A 23852-nucleotide genomic window follows, 5' to 3' on the forward strand; every position below is an offset into this window, starting at 1 on the left:
TCAGAGGTATTGCAAGGGGAGAATGGTAGCAGAGAGCAGAGAGCTAGACAAAAGGGCCGTGGGCGTTAGAATTAGATGCACCAGCGCTGCAAACAATGGACGCCTTGAGGGGTCTTTGAGAAGCATTTGCAATCAGGCGCTCCGCGGGCCGCCCGGTTGCCCCGGAGACGGGGTCCTCCGCCGCCGGGCGCCGCCATCTTGCGGCGCCCGTCGGGAGCCAATCAGCGGCCGCGCGGTGGCGGGAGGCGGGGCGGCGGCGGCGGCGCTCGGCCCGGCGCGGCGCTCAGCTCCATCCGGGTCATGGAGTCGCCGGCCGCGCGTGGGTTTCTGCTCCTGCTGCTCGGGGCCTGCGTCCCGGCGCCGGGCGGCGCGTCCCCCGAGGCGCCTCCGCTGGTCAACGAGGACGTGAAGCGCACGGTGGACCTGAGCAGCCACCTGGCCAAGGTGACGGCCGAGGTGGTGCTGGCGCACCCGGGCGGCGGGGCCACGTCGCGGGCCGCCTCCTTCCTTCTGGCGTTGGAGCCCGAGCTCGAGGCCCGCCTGGCGCACCTGGGCGTGCAGGTGAGCGAGGCCGGGCCCCCGCGGCCCTTCCCGGGTTGGCTCTTCCGGAAATGCGGGGACTTGGGCGGCGGGCGGGTGGCCGGGGCCGCCCTCCGCCCGCCGGTAGCTCCGACACGTCAGCGCCGGCTCCCAGCGCGCGCGGCCCCTCGGAGCCTGTCCCCTTCCGGGTGCGTCTGGCGACCCCGCTTGGTGACCTCCGACCTCCGACCTCCGGCCGAGCGAGCGCACCCCCCACGGGTCACACGAGCACGGTGGCCGCGCAGCCCGGTGCCTGGCAGCGTCCCCAAGCGGGCGCCACACTTCGTGTCGCGGTGGCCCGAGTGGAGGACCCGGGAGCAAATTAAAACGACTTTCATTTTTTTTTCCTTGTTTTTTTTTTTTTTTTCTCTTTTTGTTTTTTCCCTATTCAGAAAGAAAGTAAAACGACTTTCATTTTTTTTTTGTTTTTTTTTTCCTTTTTTTTTTTCTTGTTTTTTTTTTCCCTATTCAGAAAGGAAATAAAGCGACTTTCATTTACTTTTGTTTTTTTTCTTTGTTTTTTTCCTTTTGTTTTTTGCTTATTGAGAAAGCAAATAAAACGACTTTCATTTCTTTTTTTTTCTTTGTTTTTTTTCTTTGTTTTTTTTTTTCCGTATTCAGAAAGGAAATAAAGCGACTTTCATTTATTTTTGTTTTTTTTCTTTGTTTTTTTTCTTTTGATTTTTGCTTATTGAGAAAGCAAATAAAACGACTTTCATTTCTTTTTTTTTCCTTTGTTTTTTTTCTTTGTTTTTTTTTTCCGTATTCAGAAAGGAAATAAAGCGACTTTCATTTCTTTTTGTTTTTTTTCTTTTGTTTTTTCCCTATCGAGAAAGCAAATAAAACGACTTTCATTTCTTTTTTTCTTTTTTTTCCTTTGTTTTTTTTTTCTTGTTTTTTTTTTCTTTTTGTTTTTTCCCTATTCAGAAAGGAAATAAAACGATTTTCATTTTTGTTTGTTTTTTCTTTTCTTTTCGTTTTTTCTTTTTGTTTTTTCCCTATTCAGAACAGTTTAGGTTAGTTTGTTCCACGCTTTGTGTGTGTTCTTCGACTGTACAGTGTAGCCTTTTCTGGCCTTGATGGCTTGTTAGGTACAGTTGTGTTGAGGTATCAGATCTGCGGTCACGTCACCAGATTTATTCAAAATCATTTGTTAATTCCGTAGAGCACGAGAGAGACCAGTTAAATGGATATATGTACTGTTTCACACCCCATCTCAGGAAAATGTTTTATATTTCTAGAGGTTATTATACTGCTCATTCCATATATAAGTAAGTCATTGACAATATTGTTAGGTTTCAGATGAAAAAAATTGTTAACTGAAACCGTAATTCAATCTTCAAAATGTTCTGATAGTTTTGACCCTTTAATGTTGAAATTCTAAGGCAGTTGCTTATTTGTTGACTCAAACTTTAGAAGCCAAAAGACACAAAAATAAATAACTTGCTCTTTTCTGTTGTAGGTGAAGGGAGAAGATGAGGAAGAGAACCATCTGGAAGTACGAGAAACCAAAATTAAGGGTAAAAGGTAAGCTAACAAACAGAATATGTATTTCTCGTCTCTTGTTAAAGGTTATTCTGTTAGGACTGGAATCACAAGCTAGGACGAGTTGCTTAGGAAATGACTAGTGTACTAGAGGATGTTTTTATTATTAGGTTATTAATTACGAAATGTCCAATTTTCTTATGTACTAAGTTTGACAGTTGATATCCCTTCCATTTCACTTTGACACTTCCTGTTTTATTTTTATTGTGAAGGTACGTCCTCATTCTTCCAAATGCGAGGTTTGGCTTGTGATTATTTTTCAACTTTTTTTTAGAGTAATTTTTGTGAAACCATGGATAAGTCAAAAATTGGTGTTATGTTTGAGTATGCGTTCCATCATGGGACCAGTGCAGCGTAGACAGCTTGAAATGTCAACAAAGTGTTTGGCACGGATGTGGCTCATGTGAACACACAGTAGTACATTGATGGTTTGAGAAGGTCCATTGTGATTTTAATCTTGAAAATGACCCACATGGGCGACCTGAGACCAAGGTGGATAATGATGAGTTGAAAGCTGTAGTGGAAGCGAATCCATCTCAACCTTCCTGTGAATTAGCAGCAAGGTTTGGCGTCGCTATTCCAACAGCATTGGACCATTTGAAACAAATGGGCCAGGTAAAGAAGCTGGATAGATGGTTACGCATGAATTAAATCAGCGTCAGAAGAGAAATCATCTCAAAGCTTGCCTTTCCTCGCTGTCACGACATAAAGCTGAACCATTTCTACACTGTATTGTTGCGTGTGATGAAAAATGGATTCTTTCTGACAATCCCAAGTGTTTGGCACAGTGGTTGGATAAAGATGAAGAGCTGAAATACAGTCCCACGGTGAATATTCATCAAAAAAAGCTAATGGTGTCTGATTGGTGGTCCAGCGCTGGTGTTGTCCACTACAGCTTCGTGAAACCTGGCCAGTCGATTACAGTGGATGTCAACTGCGACCAGTTGCACAAAATGATGAGGATGTTTGTGATCAAGCAGCCGAGATTGGTCCCTGGAGACAGGACAATCCTCTTGCAAGACAACACTTGACCACGTGTCGCACAAACAACGCTGCTCAAACTACAGACACTGGACGTGGAAACTCTCTGTCATCCACTGTATTCACCAGACTTTGCACCAACTGACTGCCACTTCTTCCAGGCTTTGGAATACTTTTTACAAGGAAAAATATGCAATTCTCAACAAGCTGGGGAAAACGCCTTTCACGATTTCATAACCACTCGCTCTCCAGGCGTCTTTGCTGCTGGCGTACACAGGCTACCGTTAAGATGGCAAAGGTTTGTCGCTAGTTTAGGTGCACACTTTGCTTAATTGTACTGCTTCATGTTTGAGATATAATAAGCTACACTTTTGATTTGAAATTGGACATTTCATATTTAATAACCCGATAATATGATATGTCGTATTAAGCAAGACATATTTTGGACCCATTTGTGGGTTATGATTACTATTAACTACTACAGGGTAGGAGAACATTCCTTGAAATACTTTGCTTCACATAGACTTGGATGTCTATGTTTTGTTTTGTTTTGTTTGTTTGTTTTTGAGACAGAGTCTGGCTCTGTCGCCCGGGCTAGAGTGCCGTGGCGTCAGCCTCGCTCACAGCAACCTCAGCCTCCTGGGCTCCAGCGATCCTCCTGCCTCAGCCTCCCGAGTAGCTGGGACTACAGGCATGTGCCACCACACACGGCTAATTTTTGTATATATATATTTTAGCTATTCATATAATTTTTTTCTGTTTCCAGTAGAGATAGGGTCTCGCTCTTGCTCAGGCTGATCTCGAACTCTGACCTCGAGCGATCCTCCCGCCTCGTCCTCCCAGAGTGCTGGGATGACAGGCGTGAGCCCCCGCGCCCGGCCTCTGTGTTCATTTCCCTCCATCTCTCTCATTTCTCCTGCCTGGTTCTCGCTTCAGTGGGAGGTTCTTCACGGTCAAGCTGCCCGTTGCTCTTGATCCTGGGTCCAAGATTTCAGTCACGGTGGAAACCGTCTACACCCACGTGCTGCAGCCGTACCCGACCCAGATCACCCAGTCGGAGAAGCAGTTCGTGGTGTTCGAGGGGAACCATTACTTCTACTCTCCGTATCCAACGAAGGCACAGACCATGCGTGTGAAACTCGCCTCCCGAAACGTGGAGAGCTACAGCAAGCTGGGCAACCCGACGCGCTCCGAGGACCTCCTGGATTACGGGCCCTTCAGAGATGTCCCTGCCTACAGTCAGGTAGGCTAAGGGGGGTCCCGCCCACGTCTGTCTGCTCCGGAACCTGTCCTGCAGAGTCACTCCTGGTGGAGGGGCCTGGGCAGCGTGGGGTTCTCCCTTTACAGCCAGCAGAAGAGCTACGTGGAAATCTAAAGTCGTTTCTAAGATCATCCCCAAAGTTTTTCTTTTGAGGCAGAGTCTGGTTCTGTTGCCCGGGCTAGAGTGCCGTGGCATCAGCCTCGCTCCCAGCAACCTCCGACTCCTGGGCTCAAGCGATCCTCCTGCCTCAGCCTCCCCGAGTAGCTGGGACTACAGGCATGCGCCACCACGCCCGGCTCATTTTTCTATACATATTTTTAGTTGTCCAGATGATTTCTTTCTATTTTTAGTAGAGATGGGGTCTTGCTATGTTGCCCAGGCTGGTCTTGAACTCCTGACCTCGAGCGATCCTCCCGCCTCGGCCTCCCAGAGTGCTAGGGTGACAGGCATGAGCCACCACGCCCGGCCTGTCCCCAAAGGTTTTAACCTGCTGTGAAATGAGTCCACGAGGTCCTGTTTGTCCTTTTGGGAACACAGGTGGAGGGTAGGGGTAGCATTAGGAGAGTCGGAATGGGAAGTGGGGGAGAGGCCAGCCAGGCGTTGCAGGCAGAGACAGCAAGAGGGACACAGGCCTGGAGCTGGCGTGTCCGGGCAGTGCTGGGGTGAAGACAGCTGGCCACGCGGCTGAGGGTCTTGAATGCTGGGCCTTGTGGGCTCGGGACTTGAAGCGAGAGGGAGCAATTAAGGCTTAGGAAGATTTTTTTATCATTGCAAATTTCAAATGTATGCAAAAGTAGAGCAGTATAACCTCCTACACACCCATCACTTAGGTTCAGTGGGTAGCAAGTTACCACACTTGCTTCAGCTGCCCTTTTATTTTTCCTTGCTGGAGTATTTTAAAGCAAATCTCAGGAGTCATGTCTTTTCACCCTGCCTACTCCTGTATCATCTCTAAAAAGCAGGGCTGTTTTAGACATTTCAGATTTCTTGGCTAGGCGAGGTGGCTCACGCCTGTCACCCCAGCACTCTGGGAGGCTGAGGCGGGAGGATCACTCGAGGTCAGGAGTTTCAGACCAGCCTCAGCGAGAACGAGACCCCGTCTCTACTAAAAATAGAAAGAAATTAGTTGGACAGCTAAAAATATACAGAGAAAAAGATTAGCCAGGCATGGTGGTGCATACCTGTAGTCCCAGCTCCTCGGGAGGCTGAGGCAGGAGGATCGCTTGAGCCCAGGAGTCTGAGGCTGCTGTGAGTGAGGCTGACGCCACGGCACTCTAGCCCGGGCGACAGAGCGAGACTCTGTCTCAAATAAATTAAAAAAAAAAAAAAAAAAAAATTTAACCATTCTGTTGCTGATGCATAGGTTGTCTCCAGTTAACATGATTTAAACTAGAGTTGATTCCTCTGTTGCCAGAACTTTGAACCGCTCGCTCCTCCCTCTGCAGGACACTTTCAAGGTGCACTATGAGAACAACAGCCCCTTCCTGACCGTCACCAGCATGACACGGGTCATCGAGGTTTCTCACTGGGGCAACATTGCCGTGGAAGAGAACGTGGACCTGAAACACACGGGGGCCGTGCTGAAGGGCCCTTTCTCCCGCTACGACTACCAGAGACAGCCGGACAGCGGCATCTCCTCCATCCGTTCCTTTAAGGTACCGAGCCTTGAGCCCGGATGTTGTAAGAAACCGTGACTTTATCACATCTGGCCTATTGCTTTTTGAAGCCAGCTAACTATACAGACAGTTGTTTGGGATCGATCGATGTTGAAAGTCATCAAGTGGCAGGGTTAGAAAGCAATACAATCTAAAAAAAAAAAAAAAAAAATTCCCCTATTTTTTTGTAAGTAGGCCGTGTTTTGTTTTTTTTTTTTTGAGACAGAGTCTTGCTTTGTTGCCCGGGCTAGAGTGAGTGCCGTGGCGTCAGCCTCGCTCACAGCAACCTCAAACTCCTGGGCTCAAGCGATCCTCCTGCCTCGGCCTTCCCGAGTAGCTGGGACTACAGGCATGCGCCACCACACCTGGCTAATCTTTTTCTATATATATTTTAGTTGGCCAGATAATTTCTTTCTATTTTTAGCAGAGACGGGGTCTCGCTCTTGCTCAGGCTGGTCTCGAACTCCTGACCTCGAGCGATCCTCCCGCCTCGGCCTCCCAGAGTGCTGGGGTGACAGGTGTGAGCCACTGCGCCCGGCCCCAACACAATCTTAAAAAAAAAAAAAAATTCCTGTATTTTTTGTAAGTAGGCCACGTTTTTTAAAGAAAATCTGAATAGAAAAAGAAAAAACGTAGTACTGGCACCCAAACACTAAGTATTACTTTGATCTGTTTCTTTGTTTTTTTGTATTGCTGCTTTACAAAAAAATTTATTGATGTTGCATACCCAGTTTTATATCTTTTTTTTTGTCTTATAAACGAAATCTTATAAACATTTTCATGTACTTGCGTATTAAGAAGAACCCACTGTGTCAACAAAGGTATTACATTCCTCTCCCCTGGGCTCAAGGTGTATTCACAGATTTGCTTAGAAGATACAATAAAGAATATTAGCTGGGGAAACCATTCCCATAACCCTAGTGCCTAGGAATTCGATGTAATTTCTTCCATCTTTAGTTTCCCTCTCTGCAAAATAACTTGCAAAATCATTTTCACCGTTGCACTAAGGCTTCAGTGTTAAGGTATCTGCACTGCTCTTAATGAGTTACTGTGTAGAGGAATTTGGCTACTTTGCAGCCTTGATTGAGAAAAGTCGATGTCATTTCTAGAAACTTTGCAACGGTGGTGGGACGGTGGAACTTTGTTAAAATGCTTCCAGTTTGGGGACCGTTCTTGTTAGGCAGCGCCTCGTGAAGGTCTTGCTGCAGCTGTAGCTGGGATCCCTCCCTCTGAGTAGGTGCCTGGCGTCTTACGAAGGCTCTGTTCTCCGTCCCGCAGACCATCCTCCCCGCTGCCGCCCAGGACGTTTATTACCGGGACGAGATTGGCAACGTCTCCACCAGCCACCTCCTCATTCTGGATGACTCCGTGGAGATGGAAATCCGGCCTCGCTTCCCTCTCTTTGGCGGTTGGAAGACGCACTACATCGTTGGCTACAACCTCCCCAGCTATGAGTACCTCTATAGTTTGGGTCAGTCTTCAGAAGTGAGGGCGGAATTGACCTTTTCTCTGATTTCTTACAGTTCTCCCTTCCCACCCCCCTGTTACCAGTTCTTCTAGAAAGGGAGAGCGTATTCTCTCGTTCCTGGGAAGGTTGGGGTGTCACCAAGAGCTTTTCTTTCCTTTTTTTTTCTTTTTTTTTTTTTTTTTTTTGTTGAGACAGAGTCTGGCTCTGTCGCCCGGGCTAGAGTGCCGTGGCATCAGCCTCGCTCACAGCAGCCTCAGCCTCCTGGCCTCAAGCGATCCTCCTGCCTCAGCCTCCCGAGTAGCTGGGACTACAGGCATGCGCCACCACGCCCGGCTCATTTTTTCTACATATATTTTTTGCTGTCCAGATTATTTCTTTGTATTTTTAGTAGAGATGGGGTCTCGCTCTTGCTCAGGCTGGTCTCGAACTCCTGACCTCGAGCGATCCTCCCGCCTCGGCCTCCCCAGAGTGCTGGGGTGACAGGTGTGAGCCACCGCGCCCGGCCTATTACTTAGTTTTGTTGTAAACATGGTCCGCAGGTTTTTGGCTTTGCTGTCTGATTGCTCGGTGTTTCCATGGCAACTGGAGAAGACCCAAACACTGCGCCCCCAGCACCACCTCTGCTTTCCCGGCGTCTCCCGTCCGTGAACCTTAGATGGCATCTCTGTTCCCTTCCGTGTGGGCTGAGAACATCCCCACCCTGCACTTGTTTCTGTCTTTTGTCCCATTTTGTCCGTTTTTCACGTCACCGCGTGTTTGCTTGCTCCTTAGGTGACCAGTACGCACTGAAAATGAGGTTCGTGGACCACGTGTTCGACGAGCAAGTGATAGATTCTCTGACGGTGAAGATCATCCTGCCCGAAGGGGCCAAGTGAGTGACCGTTCGTTTCCCCTGCACCCCGTGTCTCCGGTTGCCTCTTCCTACCTCAGGGGGCACCGAAGTTCTATGGGCACAAAGTAGGTACTCAAAAAACCTATAGAGAACTTTCTGACTGACGTTGAAACAAAAAGTAGACTCAGGTGAGGGCACGAGATTTCTTTATGAGATTTTCTGAAAACGTACTTTGCTATGACAGGTACAGTTTCCAGAGTTGCCTCAACGAGCCAGGGTGATGGCCTGAAGCTGATGGGATGACAGGCAGTAAGCAAGAACGCAGGGTCGGGCTGGGGGCTCACGCCTGTCATCCCAGCACTCTGGGAGGCCGAGGCGGGAGGATCGTTTGAGGTCAGGAGTTCGATACCGGCCTGAGCAAGAGCAAGACCTCGTCTCTACTAAAAAATACAAAAAAAAAAAAAAAAAAAATTAGCTGGGTATCTAAAAATAGGAAAAAAAAAATTAGCCAGCCATGGTGGCACATGCCTATAGTCCCAGCTACTCAGGAGGCTCAGGCAGGAGGATCGCTTGAGCCCAGGAGTCTGAGGCTGCTGTGAGCGAGGCTGGCGCCACGGCACTCTAGCCCGGGCGACAGAGCCAGACTCTGTTTCAAAAAAAAAAAAAAAAAATCCTCCGGAGACGATGGGTAGAACGTACAGGAAAGCTTGTCAACTGTGTGAGTCCAAGGGACGGCCCAGGACGCAGAGCGCTTGTGTGTGGAGGATGCAGGGGGACAGCTGTTGTCTCAGCAGGACGTGGTCTAGTGGTCTAGCCCTCGGGGCTTTCTGGCTGGGCCTCCGCTGCCAGGAGGGGAACAGAGTCGGAGGAACTCGAACTTGGTGACCTCAACCCGCCCCTCAGCCTTGCCAGGTCTCCGACTCTTCATGCTGGGGCGTCAGTGTGGTTGGTCTGAGGCTGTGTTTGGTCCCCGCCTCCTTCCAGAAACATCCAGATCGACAGTCCGTACGACATCAGCCGGGCCGCGGATGAGCTGCACTACACCTACCTGGACACGTTCGGGCGGCCCGTGATCGTGGCCCACAAGAAGAACCTGGTGGAGCAGCACATTCAGGACATCGTGGTGAGCGGCCCTGCCGTTCCGCCCTCTGTGACAGCGGGGTCGGGGACAAGGACTGGCCCGTCTCGCCCTCCTCGGGCGGGAACGGTTTGAGTCCACAGGCGCCTCGGGGGTGCGGGGAGGGGACAGCGGGGGGCGTCCGGGCTCCCAGGCTGGGGGGTCCCGGCAGCGCCGCCGACGCCCGTGTTCCCGGTCCCCCGCCAGGTGCACTACACGTTCAACAAGGTGCTCATGCTGCAGGAGCCGCTGCTGGTCGTGGCGGCCTTCTACATCCTCTTCTTCACCGTCATCGTCTACGTCCGCCTGGACTTCTCCATCACCAAGGTGCGTTTCGGCGCTCTGCCTGGCCCTGGCGGTCGCCGGCGCCACCGTCCGCGGTGTGTGTGTGTGTGTGTCACCACGTCGTGGTCCCAGGGCGGGAGACTCCTCCCTGCCTGTGGCTTGTGCGAATCCCCCCTGTAGAGAGAGACTCTGTGCTGCTTGTGGTCACCAGCACAGGGTGTTAAGTCCCTGCCTCCTGGCTTGTCTCGGCTCTGGAAATACACTCACCTGGAGCTAAGGTCGGAGCAGGAAAAACGCGGAAAGATTGGCGCTTGTTAGTCCGCTGCTTTTGTCCTTGTGACTTGGTTGAACTTGGTGGGAAACTCCCCTCGTCCTCTCTCCGGCAGCCCCTCCCCCCGCCCTCCCCCCGTGCTAACTCCTGGTGGGCAGACTTCAGGGTTCAGCAGGAACCGCCGACGTGGGCCCATCAGTCCCCTGTGTCCCCTGACCGGCAGGCCCCACCGTGTCTCGGCTCTTTGGTTATCCCAGGCCCCACGGCGTTACCCTGAGGTCATCCTCTTGTAGACAGGATTTTTTTGAACCAGATGCCGATTGAAAGTGCCCTTGCACCACATACACCGGGGGACGGCTGTGTGTGTGTGGATGGCTGTCTTTGCTGAGACATCGGAGGGTGCGATTGTCCCAATGGTAACTGTCACAGCAATTACTTTTCATGCTCCGGACTGCAGCTGAGGGTCACGCGTTGCCTTTGGTTGTCCTGTCTCCTTAGGCGTCTTTAATCTGGGACGGTTCCCCAGCCTTTCTGTGTCTTTATCGACCTTGACATTTGTGTTAGAGAACGTCCCTTAATTTCGGTTCGTCGACTGTTGCTTCCTGATTACATTGGCACGACCGCCCTGCAGTGACGTCCTGTCTGCAGCGTGTCACGTCAGGCGGGACCCTTTGGGAGGCGAGGTCAGCCTGGGTCACGCCTGGACCCCGTCACACGCAGCCTCTGTCCCTCCCGCAGGACCCCGCCGCGGAAGCCCGGATGAAGGTGGCCTGCATCACGGAGCAGGTCCTCACCCTGGTCAACAAGAGGATAGGCCTGTACCGCCACTTCGACGAGACCGTCAACAGGTACAAGCAGTCCCGGGACATGTCCACCCTCAACAGCGGCAAGAAGGGCCTGGAGGCGGAGCACAAGGCGCTGACGGGCGAGATCGCGCTGCTGCAGTCCCGGCTGAAGACCGAGGGCTCCGACTTGTGCGACCGGGTGAGTGTGCGGCCCCTGGGCTTCCTTCCACGCCCCACCTTGGGGGGAGGGTTGTGCCCGACGGCCCGGAGCAGCACCTCGCTGCCCTGTCCCGGCGGCTGTCCCACTCGCGTGTGTCCGCGTGGGTGAGATCGCACTTGGCCGTGGGCTTGGCGTGTGGAACGAGGCGTTCTGGGGTCACGGTTGTGAGCTGAGTTTGCAGAAAGCTCTGCCAGTCTCTGCGGCACTCGGCCCACAGGGCCCGTATCGAGGGCAGCTGCCTCCTCTCCTGGAGGCCAGACTGGACGCGGTCCCGGATTGCTCATGGTATAGCAGGAAGAATCTAGAGGGCAGGTGTGGTGGCTCACACCTGTAACCTCAACACTTTGGGAGGCCGGGGTGGGAGGATCGCTTGAGGCCAGGAGTTCGAGACCAGCCTGGGCAACATAGCAAGACCCCATCTCTACAAAAAAATAAAGCAAAAAAAAAAATGTGTGTGGGCACAGCAGCCACACACCTGCAGCCCTCGCTGTCTGGGAGGCTGAGGTGGGAGGATCCCTTGAGCCCAGGAGTTGGGACTCAGCGAGCTGTGATCACACCACTGCGCTCTGGCCTGGGCGGTGGAGCGAGACCCTGGCGAGCTGTGATCACACCACTGCGCTCTGGCCTGGGCGGTGGAGCGAGACCCTGTCTCTAAAATGAAATAAGAACTGAGAGTTGAGGGTTAGGTGGATGTGACACACAGTAGGTGCAACGGGGAGTCTCCCGGTCCTGCCGTCACACCCGTTGCCACCTTTGGCCTTTGGCCTAACTGAGTCTCTGGACCCCCCCTGGCAAGCAGCAGGGAGAGGAGGGACATTGATCAAGTACCTGCCGTGTTGTTTCCACGCTCCGTCCTCCCCGTCCTCCTACACGCGAGGCCCAGGGATGCTGGCGGGGCTTGCGTGGAAGGGACAGAGCTTGAAGGGACAGGGATTATAGAGGTGGTGACGCTGACATTCAAAGCCGGGCCTGCTTCCCTCCACGGCGAGTTCCCCTGCCCTGGGGCCGCTACCATGCTCTTTGCCGAGTCTGTGGCTTGTCCCTGCGGAGCTCTGGGGTCTGGAGGGCCGCGCTCAAGCCCCGCCTTGTTCCCCCCGCCCCGCCAGGTGAGCGAGATGCAGAAGCTGGACACTCAGGTCAAGGAGCTGGTGCTGAAGTCGGCGGTGGAGGCCGAGCGGCTGGTGGCCGGCAAGCTCAAGAGGGACACGTACGTGGAGAACGAGAAGCTCATCTCGGGCAAGCGCCAGGAGCTGGTCACCAAGATCGACCACATCCTGGACGCCCTGTAGCGCCCGGGTGTTGTCCCCAGCGTTGGCCGGGTGCCTGCTTGCTGGGGTGGCAGGCAGGGGAGGGGCCGGAGGAGGTTGACCATCCAGGCCATCGAAGGCTGGCGTCTGTCATTTGCAAGGAAAAAAAAAAAAAAGGCCTTAGAAGAAGTGAACCCCGGGCCTGAAGGCTCTCCCCTTAGCCCTAAACTTTTCCTTTTTTTTTTTTTTTTTTTTTTAAACTTAAGGAAAAAAATCCCATTAAAAAACAAAACACGAGGGGAGGGGGAGACAAAAAAAAAAAGAGAGAGAAAAAAAAACAAAACCTTTGTGTTTTGAGCAAATGAATTTTCAGTGGTTGAGTGGTCTTCGGCTCGGGAGCCCAGGATATTTTCTTCAGCCTGTAAGCCCCCCTATTTTATTCCTTTCCGATTCCTGATGTTTGGGTATTTCGTGCGGATGTGTGCTCTGTTTTTTTTTTTTTTTTTTTTTTTTTATTAAAAAGAGTGAGTGAAGAAACGGGAATGCAGCAATTGTGAACACTTGTTGTTTTTTTTTTTTTGTCCTGTTGAAAAATCTCCCGTAAGTGAATTCCTAACTTCTCTGGGGATAAGTGGTTTTTATGGAGTCCCTTTTATGCATTACATCGTGGACCGATCTGCTCCTCGGAACGAGCTTACGGGGCAAGGACTCTTTCCGTTTTAGATAGCACGACAGTGAGGTGTTGTCCCACTAGAACGTATGCGAGTAGTGGAGTGGGGGCTCTATTTGTGGTTTTTGGATACCTGTCCTGTGACACGTTGTACTCGGCATTGAAAGGAACAGGGATGACAAAGCAGAGACGGGTCTCAAAGAGGACAGATAGTCAAATGGCCAAACACAAACTCCTAATCGCAAACGCACAAAACCCCATGGCGGGAAAGGTACAGGTTCTCTGCTGGAGTACGCTGGAGAGGACTGGGCTTAGATCTGGGTGCAGGCAGGAGCTGGAAGGCTTCCCTGAGGAGGTGACTTTTCAGCTGAGCTCTTGTCGGAGTTACATAGGTGGCAGGACGGAGGGCGTTCCAGGCGGAAGGCATAGCACGTGCAAAGGCCCTGGGGTGGACCAGGCCTTGAGGACCTGCAGGGACTACAGAGAGTAGGGTATATGCAGCGTGTATGACATTGGGCTGCAGAGCCCGGAACAAGAGAGATTTCTGAGTCCATCCAGGCTGCTGGCTTTACCCTAAAATCACAAGAACACCACCACTGTGGGAGAGACATGCTTAGACTTCTATCCTGGCTACAAATGAACCCGAGGCCAAGCGTTGGTGTGAGTGACGAGCGAGAGAGCCTGTTTGGATCCAGGCCACAGATGCGGTTTTGGGTACAGGTGCTGACGGACAAGAGCTTGTGGTGGGAAGTTGGCAGTGTTAAATGAGTCCCTCGCTTTCTGTCCCTCCCTCCTGTCCGCCTGGGATACGTTCCCCATCTTCCCCCAGTGAGTCACGGCTCGTCCTTCAACCACAGCTTAAGGCTAGCGGGTTAGGAAGCCTTCCAGGAGCCTGTCGTACCCTCGGGTTCTCATGTGTACCTCTCCTTGCCGTGCACAGCTGGGATGCGTGTGATTACCGGACGAGGACTTGCTGGGACACGGTGGGGGTTTTGCGTGACACGCTCATCTTTTTTTTTTTTTTTTTTTTTAAGGCAAGTGCAAAGAGAAATTTATCACAGGGGAGCAAGATTTACACGTTCACAGAGCAAGAGGCATGTGCCCACAGATGATGACCGGACCCCCGTGTCGGAACAGCTAGGTGTCTTTTTTCTTTTGTTTTTGAGACAGAGTCTCGCTCTGTCGCCCGGGCTGGAGTGCCGTGGCGTCAGCCTCGCTCACAGCAGCCTCAACCTCCTGGGCTCAAGCGATCCTCCTGCCTCAGCCTCCCGAGTAGCTGGGACTACAGGCATGCGCCACCACGCCCGGCTCATTTTTTTTTCTATATATATTTTTAGTTGTCCAGATAATTTCTTTCTATTTTTAGTAGAGACGGGGTCTCGCTCTTGCTCAGGCTGGTCTCGAACTCCTGACCTCGAGCGATCCTCCCGCCTCGGCCTCCCAGAGTGCTGGGATGACAGGTGTGAGGCACCACGCCCGGCCGCTAGGTGTTTAAATATTGGTGAGCTGGGTTGAGGAATGAGCATAGCATTCATCGAATAATGGGGAAGTCTCTGGAAGACAAGTTGCGAGGAGAACTGGGGAGTTGGCAGAGATGGTAAGGTGGGAGGTGCTTGAGGCATCCAAGTGACAGTGTCCCCGAACACTTGGATATTCAAGCTTGGAGCTCAAAGAAGAGGTCTGGTGCAGGAAATGATAAATGTGGGGGCTGATCAGCACAGAGATGGTCTCAGAAATGGCGAGATGGAGGTTGTGGCAGGTGAGGGTGTCTAGGAAGGGTATAGAATAAGAAAAGAGGCCGGGCGCGGTGGCTCACGCCTGTCATCCCAGCTACTCGGGAGGCCGAGGCGGGAGGATCGCTCGAGGTCAGGAGTTCAAGACCAGCCTGGGCAAGAGCGAGACCCCGTCTCTACTAAAAATAGAAAGAAATTAGCTGGACAACTAAAAATATATATGTATAGAAAAATTAGCCGGCCGTGGTGGCACATGCCTGTCGTCCCAGCTACTCGGGAGGCTGAGGCAGGAGGATCGCTTGAGCCCAGGAGGCTGAGGCTGCTGTGAGCAAGGCTGACGCCATCGCACTCTAGCCCGGGTGACAGCGCGAGACTGTGTCTCAATAATAATCATAAAAAAGGACAGACCCTCAGTAGAATATTAGGACTCCAGAGTGAACCGTGGCCCCCCATGCTGAGAAGAGAGTGAGCTAAGAGACCAGGACCGTGACGTTTCCAGAAGGGGGGACCAATCAGCAAATGCCCAGAGGTCAGGGGCGAGCAAGCCGGGCAGCCTGTCGTGCCCTGGTGACTCGAGGGTCCCCAGGAGCGTTTGCAGCCCAAAGGCATCTAACACGGGAGACGCTAAAGGCCACCGGGAAGGATGCGGGTGACAGTGACAGGCTGCAGGGGACCAAGTAGGGGGCCGGGGACCGTGGCGGGCGGGGACGCTCCTTCCCGCGTGGCGCCGGGTGCCCGTCTCAGCCCTGCCGGCCCCGCGACCTTCTGGAACCCTCCCCGGGCCTGTTCCATCGATGCCTCCCGGGTGGGGGTGGGCATGGCGGGAGGCGACTCTGCAAAGTGGCCCCGGGGCACGTGCCCGTCACAGGCGACCGGTCCCTTCCGCCGGCCCGGGTTCCCGGTGAGGCCGCGTCCACGCGGGCGCACGGCGTCGCAGCCACCTCGTGCCACCCGGCCCGCTTCGTCCCCAGCCCTCCTCACCCTCTTACCCTCCTCGTTTTTTTTTTTTTGTTTTTTTTTTTTAAGCGGTTAAAGCCGGAAAAGTCGGCAGCGACCGAGAGGAGGCGCTCGGCCCGCGCGCAGCCCGGCGGGCGCCCCCTGCTGGGCCGGCGGGCCCGGGCGGCGAGCTGCGCGTGCGCACTGCGGGTCGTCTCGCACCCTCTTGGCGCGTCGCTAGGGGAGCACCGGGAAGCCAGGCCGAACGCGCAGGCGCAGACGGCCGGCTTCGAAAAGCCGCGCATGCGCACGGGGCAGGGCGCCGCCCCAAAGCCAGCTGTGATGGTACTTAGGGGCGCGAGCTCCGCAGCGGCCACCCCGGCCCGGATGGCACCTGGGTCCGGGGTCGGTGGGGAGCAGGGCCGGGGGGCTGCGGAGGGCTTTGGGGACCTGGGCTCTTGGGTACCCCGTGGGGGCCGGCGGGCCGTGCGCAGGCGCGGGCGGCGAGCTGCGCGTGCGCACTGGGGGGGGTCTCTTCTGACTCCCTCTTTGGGGAAGTGAGGCGGAACGCGCAGGCGCAGACGGCCGGCTTCGAAAAGCCGCGCATGCGCACAGGGCCGGGCGCCTCCCCAATGCCGGTTCCACAGCTGTCATGCTACTTCAGGGGCCACCCCGGCCCGGGTGACACCTGGGTGCGGGGCCGGCGGGGGGCAGGGCCGGGGTCTGCGGAGGGCTTTGGGGACCTGGGCTCTTGGGTACCCCGTGCGGGCCGGCGGGCGCCCCCTGCTGGTCCGGCGGGCCGTGCGCAGGCGCGGGCGGCGAGCTGCGCGTGCGCACTGGGGGTCTCTTCCGACTCCCTCTTAGGGGACGTGAGGCGGAACGCGCAGGCGCAGACGGCCGGCTTCGAAAAGCCGCGCATGCGCACAGGGCCGGGCGCCTCCCCAATGCCGGTTCCACAGCTGTCATGCTACTTCAGGGCCACCCCGGCCCGGGTGACACCTGGGTGCGGGGCCGGCGGGGAGCAGGGCCGGGGTCTGCGGAGGGCTTTGGGGATCTGGGCTCTTGGGTACCCCGTGCGGGCCGGCGGGCGCCCCCTGCTGGTCCGGCGGGCCGTGCGCAGACGCGGGCGGCGAGCTGCGCGTGCGCACTGGGGGTCTCTTCTGACTCTTAGGGGAAGTGAGGCGGAACGCGCAGGCGCAGACGGCCGGCTTCGGAAAGCCGCGCATGCGCACAGGGCCGGGCCCCTCCCCAATGCCGGTTCCACAGCTGTCATGCTACCTTTAGGGGCCACCCCGGCCCGGGTGACACCGGGGTGCGGGGCCGGCGTGGGGCACGGCCGGGGGGCTGCGGGGGGCTTTGGGGACCTGGGCTCTCGGGCGCCCCGTGCGGGCGGCGGGGCCGGGCAGGGGCGGCCGCTCCCCCAGCGTCCCGGGCCGGGCGCCACCGTCCCCTCGTCCCCGTGTCCCCTCCGTCCCCTCGTCCCCTCCGGCCTCCTCGTCGCGTCCCCGGCCGTCTGGGCTGCAGCGTCCCAGGCCAGGGGCCGTTTTCTGTGCTCTCCTGGTCTTCGGTTTCCCCCAGAGTAGCAAACAGGGCCTTACACCGCAGGGAGGAGGCCCTGGGGGTGCAGCCTGGGTCCAAGCCCGGTGTCCCTTCGCTCAGGGTGACATGCCCCAGACACCCAGCACCTTGTCACTGGCTGCCGGCCCCAGGGTGCCCTCACTTGGGTGGAGGGGAGGGGGACTCACCCCTGCCCCCTGCTGCCGGCCAGCCCCCGGGCCGGCCCCATTGCTCCAGCCCTCGCCCAGGTCCCCCCCCCCACGGTGGCCTGGCCTCCTCCACGGCCACCCATGGGAGACATCCTCGTGGCCACAGATGGCCCCGCCGTGGCAGGGTTTGGCCTCCAACCCTGGGCAGCTTGCGGCCACCCTGGGCCCCCCGGCTCGGAGAGGGGCCAACACGGGCGGAGACGGGCCGGGTGTCACTCTCTCCCCGTTCCATTTGTCTTGCAGGTTGACGTGGGACAAAACCCCAAAGGACCGAGTGCGCCGTCACAGTTTCACCACGAGTATCCTGACCGGGCATCTGGTGCCGGGCTGATAGCGAAGGTCCCCCCGGCCGCAGCCCCTGCCGGAAACCCGGCTGCCAGCGGTTGGGGACCGCAGGCCGAGACAGGAAATGTCCCCCGGGTGTACCCCAGGGCCCATGGCATCCACACGGGCCTGCTGCTTCGGATGAGGCCCGGGCGCCATTCTGAAGCTGGGCCTGGCTCCGGGGACTCTGGCCTGGTCTCGGGGCCAGGTCTGGGGGACTGCCGTGTCACCTGCCTGGACGGGTCTGGGAGGTGACAGGGAGGGAAGACAGCACCCTCAGACTGGGCTAGACCCGAACCAAGAGCTCAGTGGAGTCTCTGTCTCTCCACCATGTCCAGCTGTTTGCATGAGGTCCTTGGTTCCCGTGTGTCCGGTGACAGGCCCGGAACTAAGTGGAGAAGTGACCAGAGCACCAGCAGCCCTGGGCATCGGGAAGGGCAGGCCACATGGGGCGGGGACAATCGGGAAGACACCGTCACAGGGTCTGACATATTTGCACGTAGGGGGATGTCGGGGAGGGAGGATCCCCAGATTCTAGCTCCCCCGTCTTTCTTGACTTCCACTCGTGAGATGGAATCCGAGAAGATTGGCTCTGAGATGGCGTTTCCGTCCGCTGTGACAGAATATCCCCGACCGGGTGGCTCACGAACGATTTTGTCCTTGCAGTTCTAGAGGCCGGGAAGTCCAAGATCAAGGTGCCCGCGGATTTGTTGTCCGCTGAGATCCAGCTTCTCCATTCAAAGATGGCGCCTTGTCCTTGTGTCTCCGTGGGATGGCACAAGGCGAGGGGAAAACGCCGTGTCACCACCCTTTTATAAGGACATTAATCCTGTTGGCGATGGCAATGGCCTCGTGGTCTCATTAATTCCCAAAGGCCCCCCCCCGCTGGGGGTTAGGTTTCAACAGATGAATTTCGGGGTGGGGGATTGAAACATTCCGTCTGTAGCAATGATATAGGCGGGTGACCCAACAGGGTGACAAATGTTTGCAGACCTCGGAGAGAAGGAGCCAGTCGGTAGCGCCCGGAAGAGCAGAGTTGGGTGGGATTGGGGGGCCTTTGGGGAGCAGGTCCCAAGGGAGAGCCCGTGTCCCCTGTTAGCTTCAAGCTGCCCCTCCCGGCGGGTGGGCCCCGTGGTGTGACATCCCAGCTCAAGGAGCAATTGTCTCTTCCCTGGGTAGATGCCAGCGTGAGTGGCTCAGCCTTTTGGCTCGAGCTGAGCACGCTGTTTTCCAAAGCGCTTTATAAATGTCCCCTGATTCATCGGTCCAGACAGCAGGTGACCGTCCCGGTGCACACGGTGTGTGCGAGCCCCAGGTGCAGAGAGAGGACCCAGCCTCGGCCGAGTGACAGGGTCCCGGGGGCTGGGGGACCCGCTCTGCAGCCAGTGCGTGTGTGACATTGGGCGAGTCCCTTCCCTTTCCGGGCCTCGAGTCTTGCTGCACACCACAGACGTCTGAGGGTCACCTAGCATTGACACACCGGGGTTCTGGGGACAGTCACACAGGGAGGGTCTCAGTGGAGGGAGGGAGGAGGGCACATTTTTGGTTTTTTATTCCCCCAGATTCCTGTTTCTCGCCAGTGCTGGGGATGAGGCAGGTCTGAGGTCCCCGTCGTGGGTTTCCCGGCTGCCTGGGTGAGCCCACCGCCACCCTGTGACCCGCCCTGAGGCCCCCAGACACGAGCTGCCAGGCAGATTGGCACACGTCCGATCATTTATTCTGCGCCTGCCTCGTGCTGGGCAGATTTCAGCCCTGGGGGGGGGGGGGACACAGCCCAGGGCAGTGAAAGAAGCTGGGGTCAGACCCACCTGTGCCAGCCGGGTGACACTTGGCGACAAGTCCCTTACGTTCTTTTTGCCTGTTCACCCATTCGAACCACGGGCCGGGTAGCCCCTGTGTCGTGCACGTGACAAAGCGTGAATTGGTAGGAGGGGAACACAGATCCTGGGCAGATTTGGGGTCCCAGGTTAGCCTGCCTGTGCCCCTGGTGACTCAGGTCACAGCCGAAACCAGTGCCCTGGGCCACATGTTTGTGTCCCCCCCCCCTCCCAAATCCTGTCCCCAAAGCCATGGTGTTAGGAAGCGGGGACTTCTGTGGGGTGATTGTGCTCTGAGAACGGAGAGCTCAGGGGTTGCGTTTGGGGCCCTGATAACACAGACCGAGCTGGTCATTGCCGCCTCGGGGGGACACGGTGACACGTCAGCCATCTGCGTCCTGGGAAGTCCCCCCTGCCTGTCCCCGTGAATTTCCACCCTCCCGAGAAATGGGCGTGTGTGTTCTAGAAGCGCCTCACGTTTTGGGGTTGTGTGATTGCACCCAGAGCGGACCGAGGCAGCCAGGGTGAGACTGTGGTTTTTTTTTGTTTTTTTTTGGGACAGAGTCTGGCTCTGTCACCTGGGCTAGAGTGCCGTGGCGTCAGCCTCGCTCACAGCAGCCTCAGACTCCTGGGCTCCAGCGATCCTCCTGCCTCAGCCTCCCGAGTAGCTGGGACGACAGGCATGCGCCACCACACGCCCGGCTCATTTTTTCTATATATTTTTAGTTGTCCAGCTAATTTCTTTCTATTTTTAGTAGAGATGGGGTCTCGCTACATTGGCCAGTCTGGTCTCGAACTCCTGACCCTCGAGCGATCCTCCCGCCTCGGCCTCCCAGAGTGCTGGGACGACAGGCGTGAGCCACCGCACCCGGCCGAGACTGTGCTTTTGGTCCAAAGGGACACGTGTCTGCAAAAGCCCATGACACCTTACCCCCCACTCCCCGCACCGCCTACGTTAGGGATGCAAAATTGCATTTCAAAATAAATTTAAGAAAAACAAAACAAAAAGAATGGCTCGAGCAGAGAGGACAGGCGCTGCCACGGAAGGGCACTCGGCCACTCTGAGCCTCAATTTTTCCATCCATGAAATGGGGGTGCCATTAATTCCTAACTCAGAGTTGGTGTGCGCCTCGAATAAGGGGACAGGTGTCAAATGGTGGCCGCGTGGTCACGACCCGGTAGGAGTGACGGGTCCGTGGGACTCCGGCAAAGCACTAATGTAGGTCAGCGCCGGTTTTAGAGGGGAAACTGAGTCCCTTCTGCCGCAGTCCCCAGGGGACCCCCGGGGCTGTCAGAGGTCAGGCCCGTGGGGTGGCTTTGGAGCCAGATGGGGTCTTGGGGCCGCAGGGCCCACAGGACGGGATGACCCCACGCTGGGAGGGTCACGGGAGACCGTGCATGCAGAGCATACAGCAGGCGCTGCATAAATGCTGGTGCCGTGAATCCAGTGCTTGCTCCAAGGAGAGCCTCGGTTTCTCCTCACGTTCTGGTGACAGCGAGATCGTCCTCCGCTTCGGCCACCAGAGGGCGGCCCCGCCTAGCACATCACCTCGGTCCCCGCTGCAGAGAGGGCCGTGCCTGGGGACAACCCGCCCCGCAGGTCCCAAACCCCAGCCGTGCCGTCGCCGGTTTGTCATCCCGTCTGCCTCAGTTGCCTCATCTGTCGGAAGGCAGCAGTTAGGATTGTCCCGGGAACGCAGGGACACAGGGCTCTCGGGGGAGGATTAAACAGACCCCAGGTGACCAGGACAACCCGCAGACGTGCCGTGCGTCAGTGCATGGTGCGTGCAAAGTGGCCGTCCTCCCCGCGTGATGGCTTGGGGGCCCCCCCGGGCCTCTGAGTGGCAGCTCGGGGTCAGGTCCTGTCGGGGGGCTGGGGGGCATTGCCAGGCTGAGGTCCCTGCTGCGTGGGAAGCCACCGTGTGCCACCGGAGCCATTGCAGGGTGGCCTGTGACAGCGTCAAAGCACTCAGTGGCTGTTCAGCCTCAACCTTGAGCGAAGGCTTTGCCGGGAATCTGGACGCCCTGTTTCCAAGTCCCGGCTTTCCGGGCTAGCAGCGGGGGGACAGAGCTGGTTCCGGGGCCAGCCTGTCCCCCGAGTGGGGCCACCAGGACTGTCATACTGTCCCCCGAGCTTGGTTGTGGCAGCTCATGGTGCGTGGCCCTCCGGGAACCCCGGCCGGACACCAGGGTCCTGGGAATTTCTCCCTTCGTGTCCCCGTGTGTGCCGAGCCCACCACCTTCAAACGCTTCCTGTCCTTCAAGGCCTGCTCTATAGATGCCACAAGCCTTCCCCAGGGGTCCCTGCAGCCGCCGCTGTCCTTGGCCTTCCAGGACGCTTCCCTCCTTGTCTGCCTGCAAAACTCCTATTCATCCTGTGAAACCCAGCCCGCAGCGTCCAGCGAGCAAGCCTTAAGCGCTACTTTCCTGGCCTCTCCCACGTGGAGACAGTTCCCGCCCTGCTGTGCGTTGGGGTTACAGTGTCGCAAGTGTCACTGCATCGATTTGTATCCAGATTCATCAAAAAACGTAGCTGTGTTTTAAGAACGGTAGAAGTAGGCCAGGCAGTGCCTTGTCACCCCAGCACTCGGGGAGGCCGAGGCGGGAGGATCGCTCGAGGTCAGGAGTTCGAGACCAGACTGGACAATGTAGCGAGACCCCGTCTCTACTAAAAATAGGAAGAAATTAGCCGGACAATGAAAAATATATAGAAAAAATGAGCCGGGCGTGGTGGCGCATGGCTGTCGTCCCAGCGACTCGGGAGGCCGAGGCCGGAGGATCGCTCGAGCCCAGGAGGTTGAGGCTGCCGTGAGCGAGGCTGGCGCCATCCCTGGTTTGCTACTTGCTTTACGCAAAAGCCCCCTCCCCGGCCCCCCGAGAAACCCCAAAGTCCTAACCACAGAGCGCGGGATGCGTTTGTCTTTCTAGAAAACCCACCGCGCTGTCCCCAAGTTTCTGGTTTTCCCACGAGGAGAGGAGACTTCATCAGCCCGAGGCTGCCAGCCGCGTGAGACCCCAAAAGTGGTGACCCCAAAGATAGTCCCCTGGGGGAGGGGGTCCGGCCGGCTGTGCTCTGCCAGGTCGAGGCCGGGGGTCCCAGACAAGCAGAAACCGACATGTCCCTCCAGGGTGGCAGCGGGCGCGGAGGCCGGCGGGGCTGGGACGTGGGGCTCCCGGGCTCCGGGGTCAAGTGCAGCTGTGGCATGATTCCCAGCCGAGGGGACCTCAGCGGGGTCCCACCCGCCCTGCGGCACAGCCAGGGCCCACTTGGGCACGACCCTGGCTGTCACAGTGCTCGCCCGGCCTCACGCCTCGGCCTCTTCCCGCCTTGCACGATTGGAGCCGGGGCCGGTGCCGGCCGGCGGGGCAGGGACAGGGGACCGAGCTGTCCTGTCGCCCTGTCTCCGGTTGAGGCCTCTTCTGTCCTTCTGTTCCCAGCCGTGCCACCCCCCCACCCCCCGTGCGGGTGCAGCACGAGAAGGTTGTTGACAATTTCTGCATTAATCTCTCTGCCGGGGGCCTCCTGGTCAGGGCCTTATCAGAGCCTTGCTCCTGTCAGATGGGCCTTCCGGAGCCCGTGGGTGACAAGGTGACGGGGGCGCGGGGGGCGGGGGGGGGGAGGTGGCAGGAGCCCTGCTGCAGGGCCTGGAGCTGCCTCACCGTCCCCCCCCCCTCCAGCCGCGGGCTGTCCCCTCGTCACCACATCAGGATACAGAGCGTTGCATGAATTCCGGTCTCACATGGAATAATTTCAGAGTTCTGGTCAACCGCAAACTTGGGGACATTTCACAAACTCTATCACGGCGGCGAGGTGGGCCGGGCCCGGGCGGGGGGCAAGTAACGGATGCAGGGAGGCCCCAGCCACTGCCTGGGGGGGGGGGGCTGGTGGCATGTGCATGTCCCCCCCTCCCGCTGTGTCCCCGCGCCCCCGCCACCCGGTGGCATCCGTGTCACTGCACGCAGGTGGCGTGTGCACCCCCGTCTGCAGGGCAGGCTGCGGCTCGGGGTCGCTGGGTGGGTGGTGAGGCTGGGAGGGGGGACACGCCCAGGCTTGGGGTCGCCTCCCGGCCCCGCCAGCCACCCAGTGGCGTGGGGACCCTGGCAGGTACTGGGTGACCCTCAGTTGCCTCATCCGTCAAATGGGACCATAGCGCCCGAGCAAACTCGCAGAGATCAGCAAGGCCCGAGCCCTGGCTGGACGCTCTGACCACGCTCGGGACTGTCCCAGGCCGGCGTGGGGGACAGCTCCGGGCCCTTCCTGCAGCCCCCGGGCACCTTCTCCGGGAGACCCGGGAGGGCAGGGATTGGAAGGGCCAATCTTGTCCCACGAGGGGTTCGGCCTGGCACCGGGAAGAACAGC

At 56.9% G+C, this 23852-nt stretch overlaps 1 protein-coding gene and 1 long non-coding RNA gene across 3 annotated transcripts; both read left to right on the forward strand.

Annotated features, from left to right (window-relative positions):
- The first annotated feature begins 223 nt into the window (after positions 1 to 223).
- Positions 224 to 12429, forward strand: RPN1 (ribophorin I). The gene is made up of 10 exons (XM_045534184.1): positions 224 to 561; positions 2042 to 2106; positions 4042 to 4348; positions 5812 to 6021; positions 7300 to 7492; positions 8261 to 8360; positions 9306 to 9444; positions 9646 to 9765; positions 10733 to 10978; positions 12106 to 12429. Exons 1-10 carry the CDS (start codon positions 301 to 303, stop codon positions 12286 to 12288), a joined length of 1824 nt encoding a protein of 607 aa, XP_045390140.1. The 5' UTR covers positions 224 to 300; the 3' UTR covers positions 12289 to 12429.
- A 4335-nt stretch (positions 12430 to 16764) lies between these two features.
- On the forward strand, positions 16765 to 20286 carry LOC123625654. Of its 2 annotated transcripts, none has more exons than XR_006730609.1 (4): positions 16765 to 16897; positions 17595 to 17650; positions 18246 to 19309; positions 20251 to 20286. It is a non-coding gene; the product is annotated as an uncharacterized LOC123625654 (long non-coding RNA). The 2 variants fall into 2 exon arrangements; XR_006730608.1 differs by having other exon boundaries at positions 20248 to 20279.
- Positions 20287 to 23852: the final 3566 nt, after the last annotated feature.

This window comes from Lemur catta, chromosome 21 (genome assembly GCF_020740605.2).
Source record: "Lemur catta isolate mLemCat1 chromosome 21, mLemCat1.pri, whole genome shotgun sequence".
NCBI classification, from domain to species: domain Eukaryota; kingdom Metazoa; phylum Chordata; class Mammalia; order Primates; family Lemuridae; genus Lemur; species Lemur catta.

Excerpts from the sequence above, each read along its gene's own strand:
- RPN1 (XM_045534184.1), top strand. The coding sequence starts at position 301 with ATGGAGTCGCCGGCCGCGCGTGGGTTTCTGCTCCTGCTGCTCGGGGCC. Across the intron at positions 2,107-4,041 it reads ACCAAAATTAAGGGTAAAAG|TGGGAGGTTCTTCACGGTCA; the intron begins GTAAGCTAACAA and ends TTCTCGCTTCAG. Across the intron at positions 9,766-10,732 it reads TGGACTTCTCCATCACCAAG|GACCCCGCCGCGGAAGCCCG; the intron begins GTGCGTTTCGGC and ends TCCCTCCCGCAG.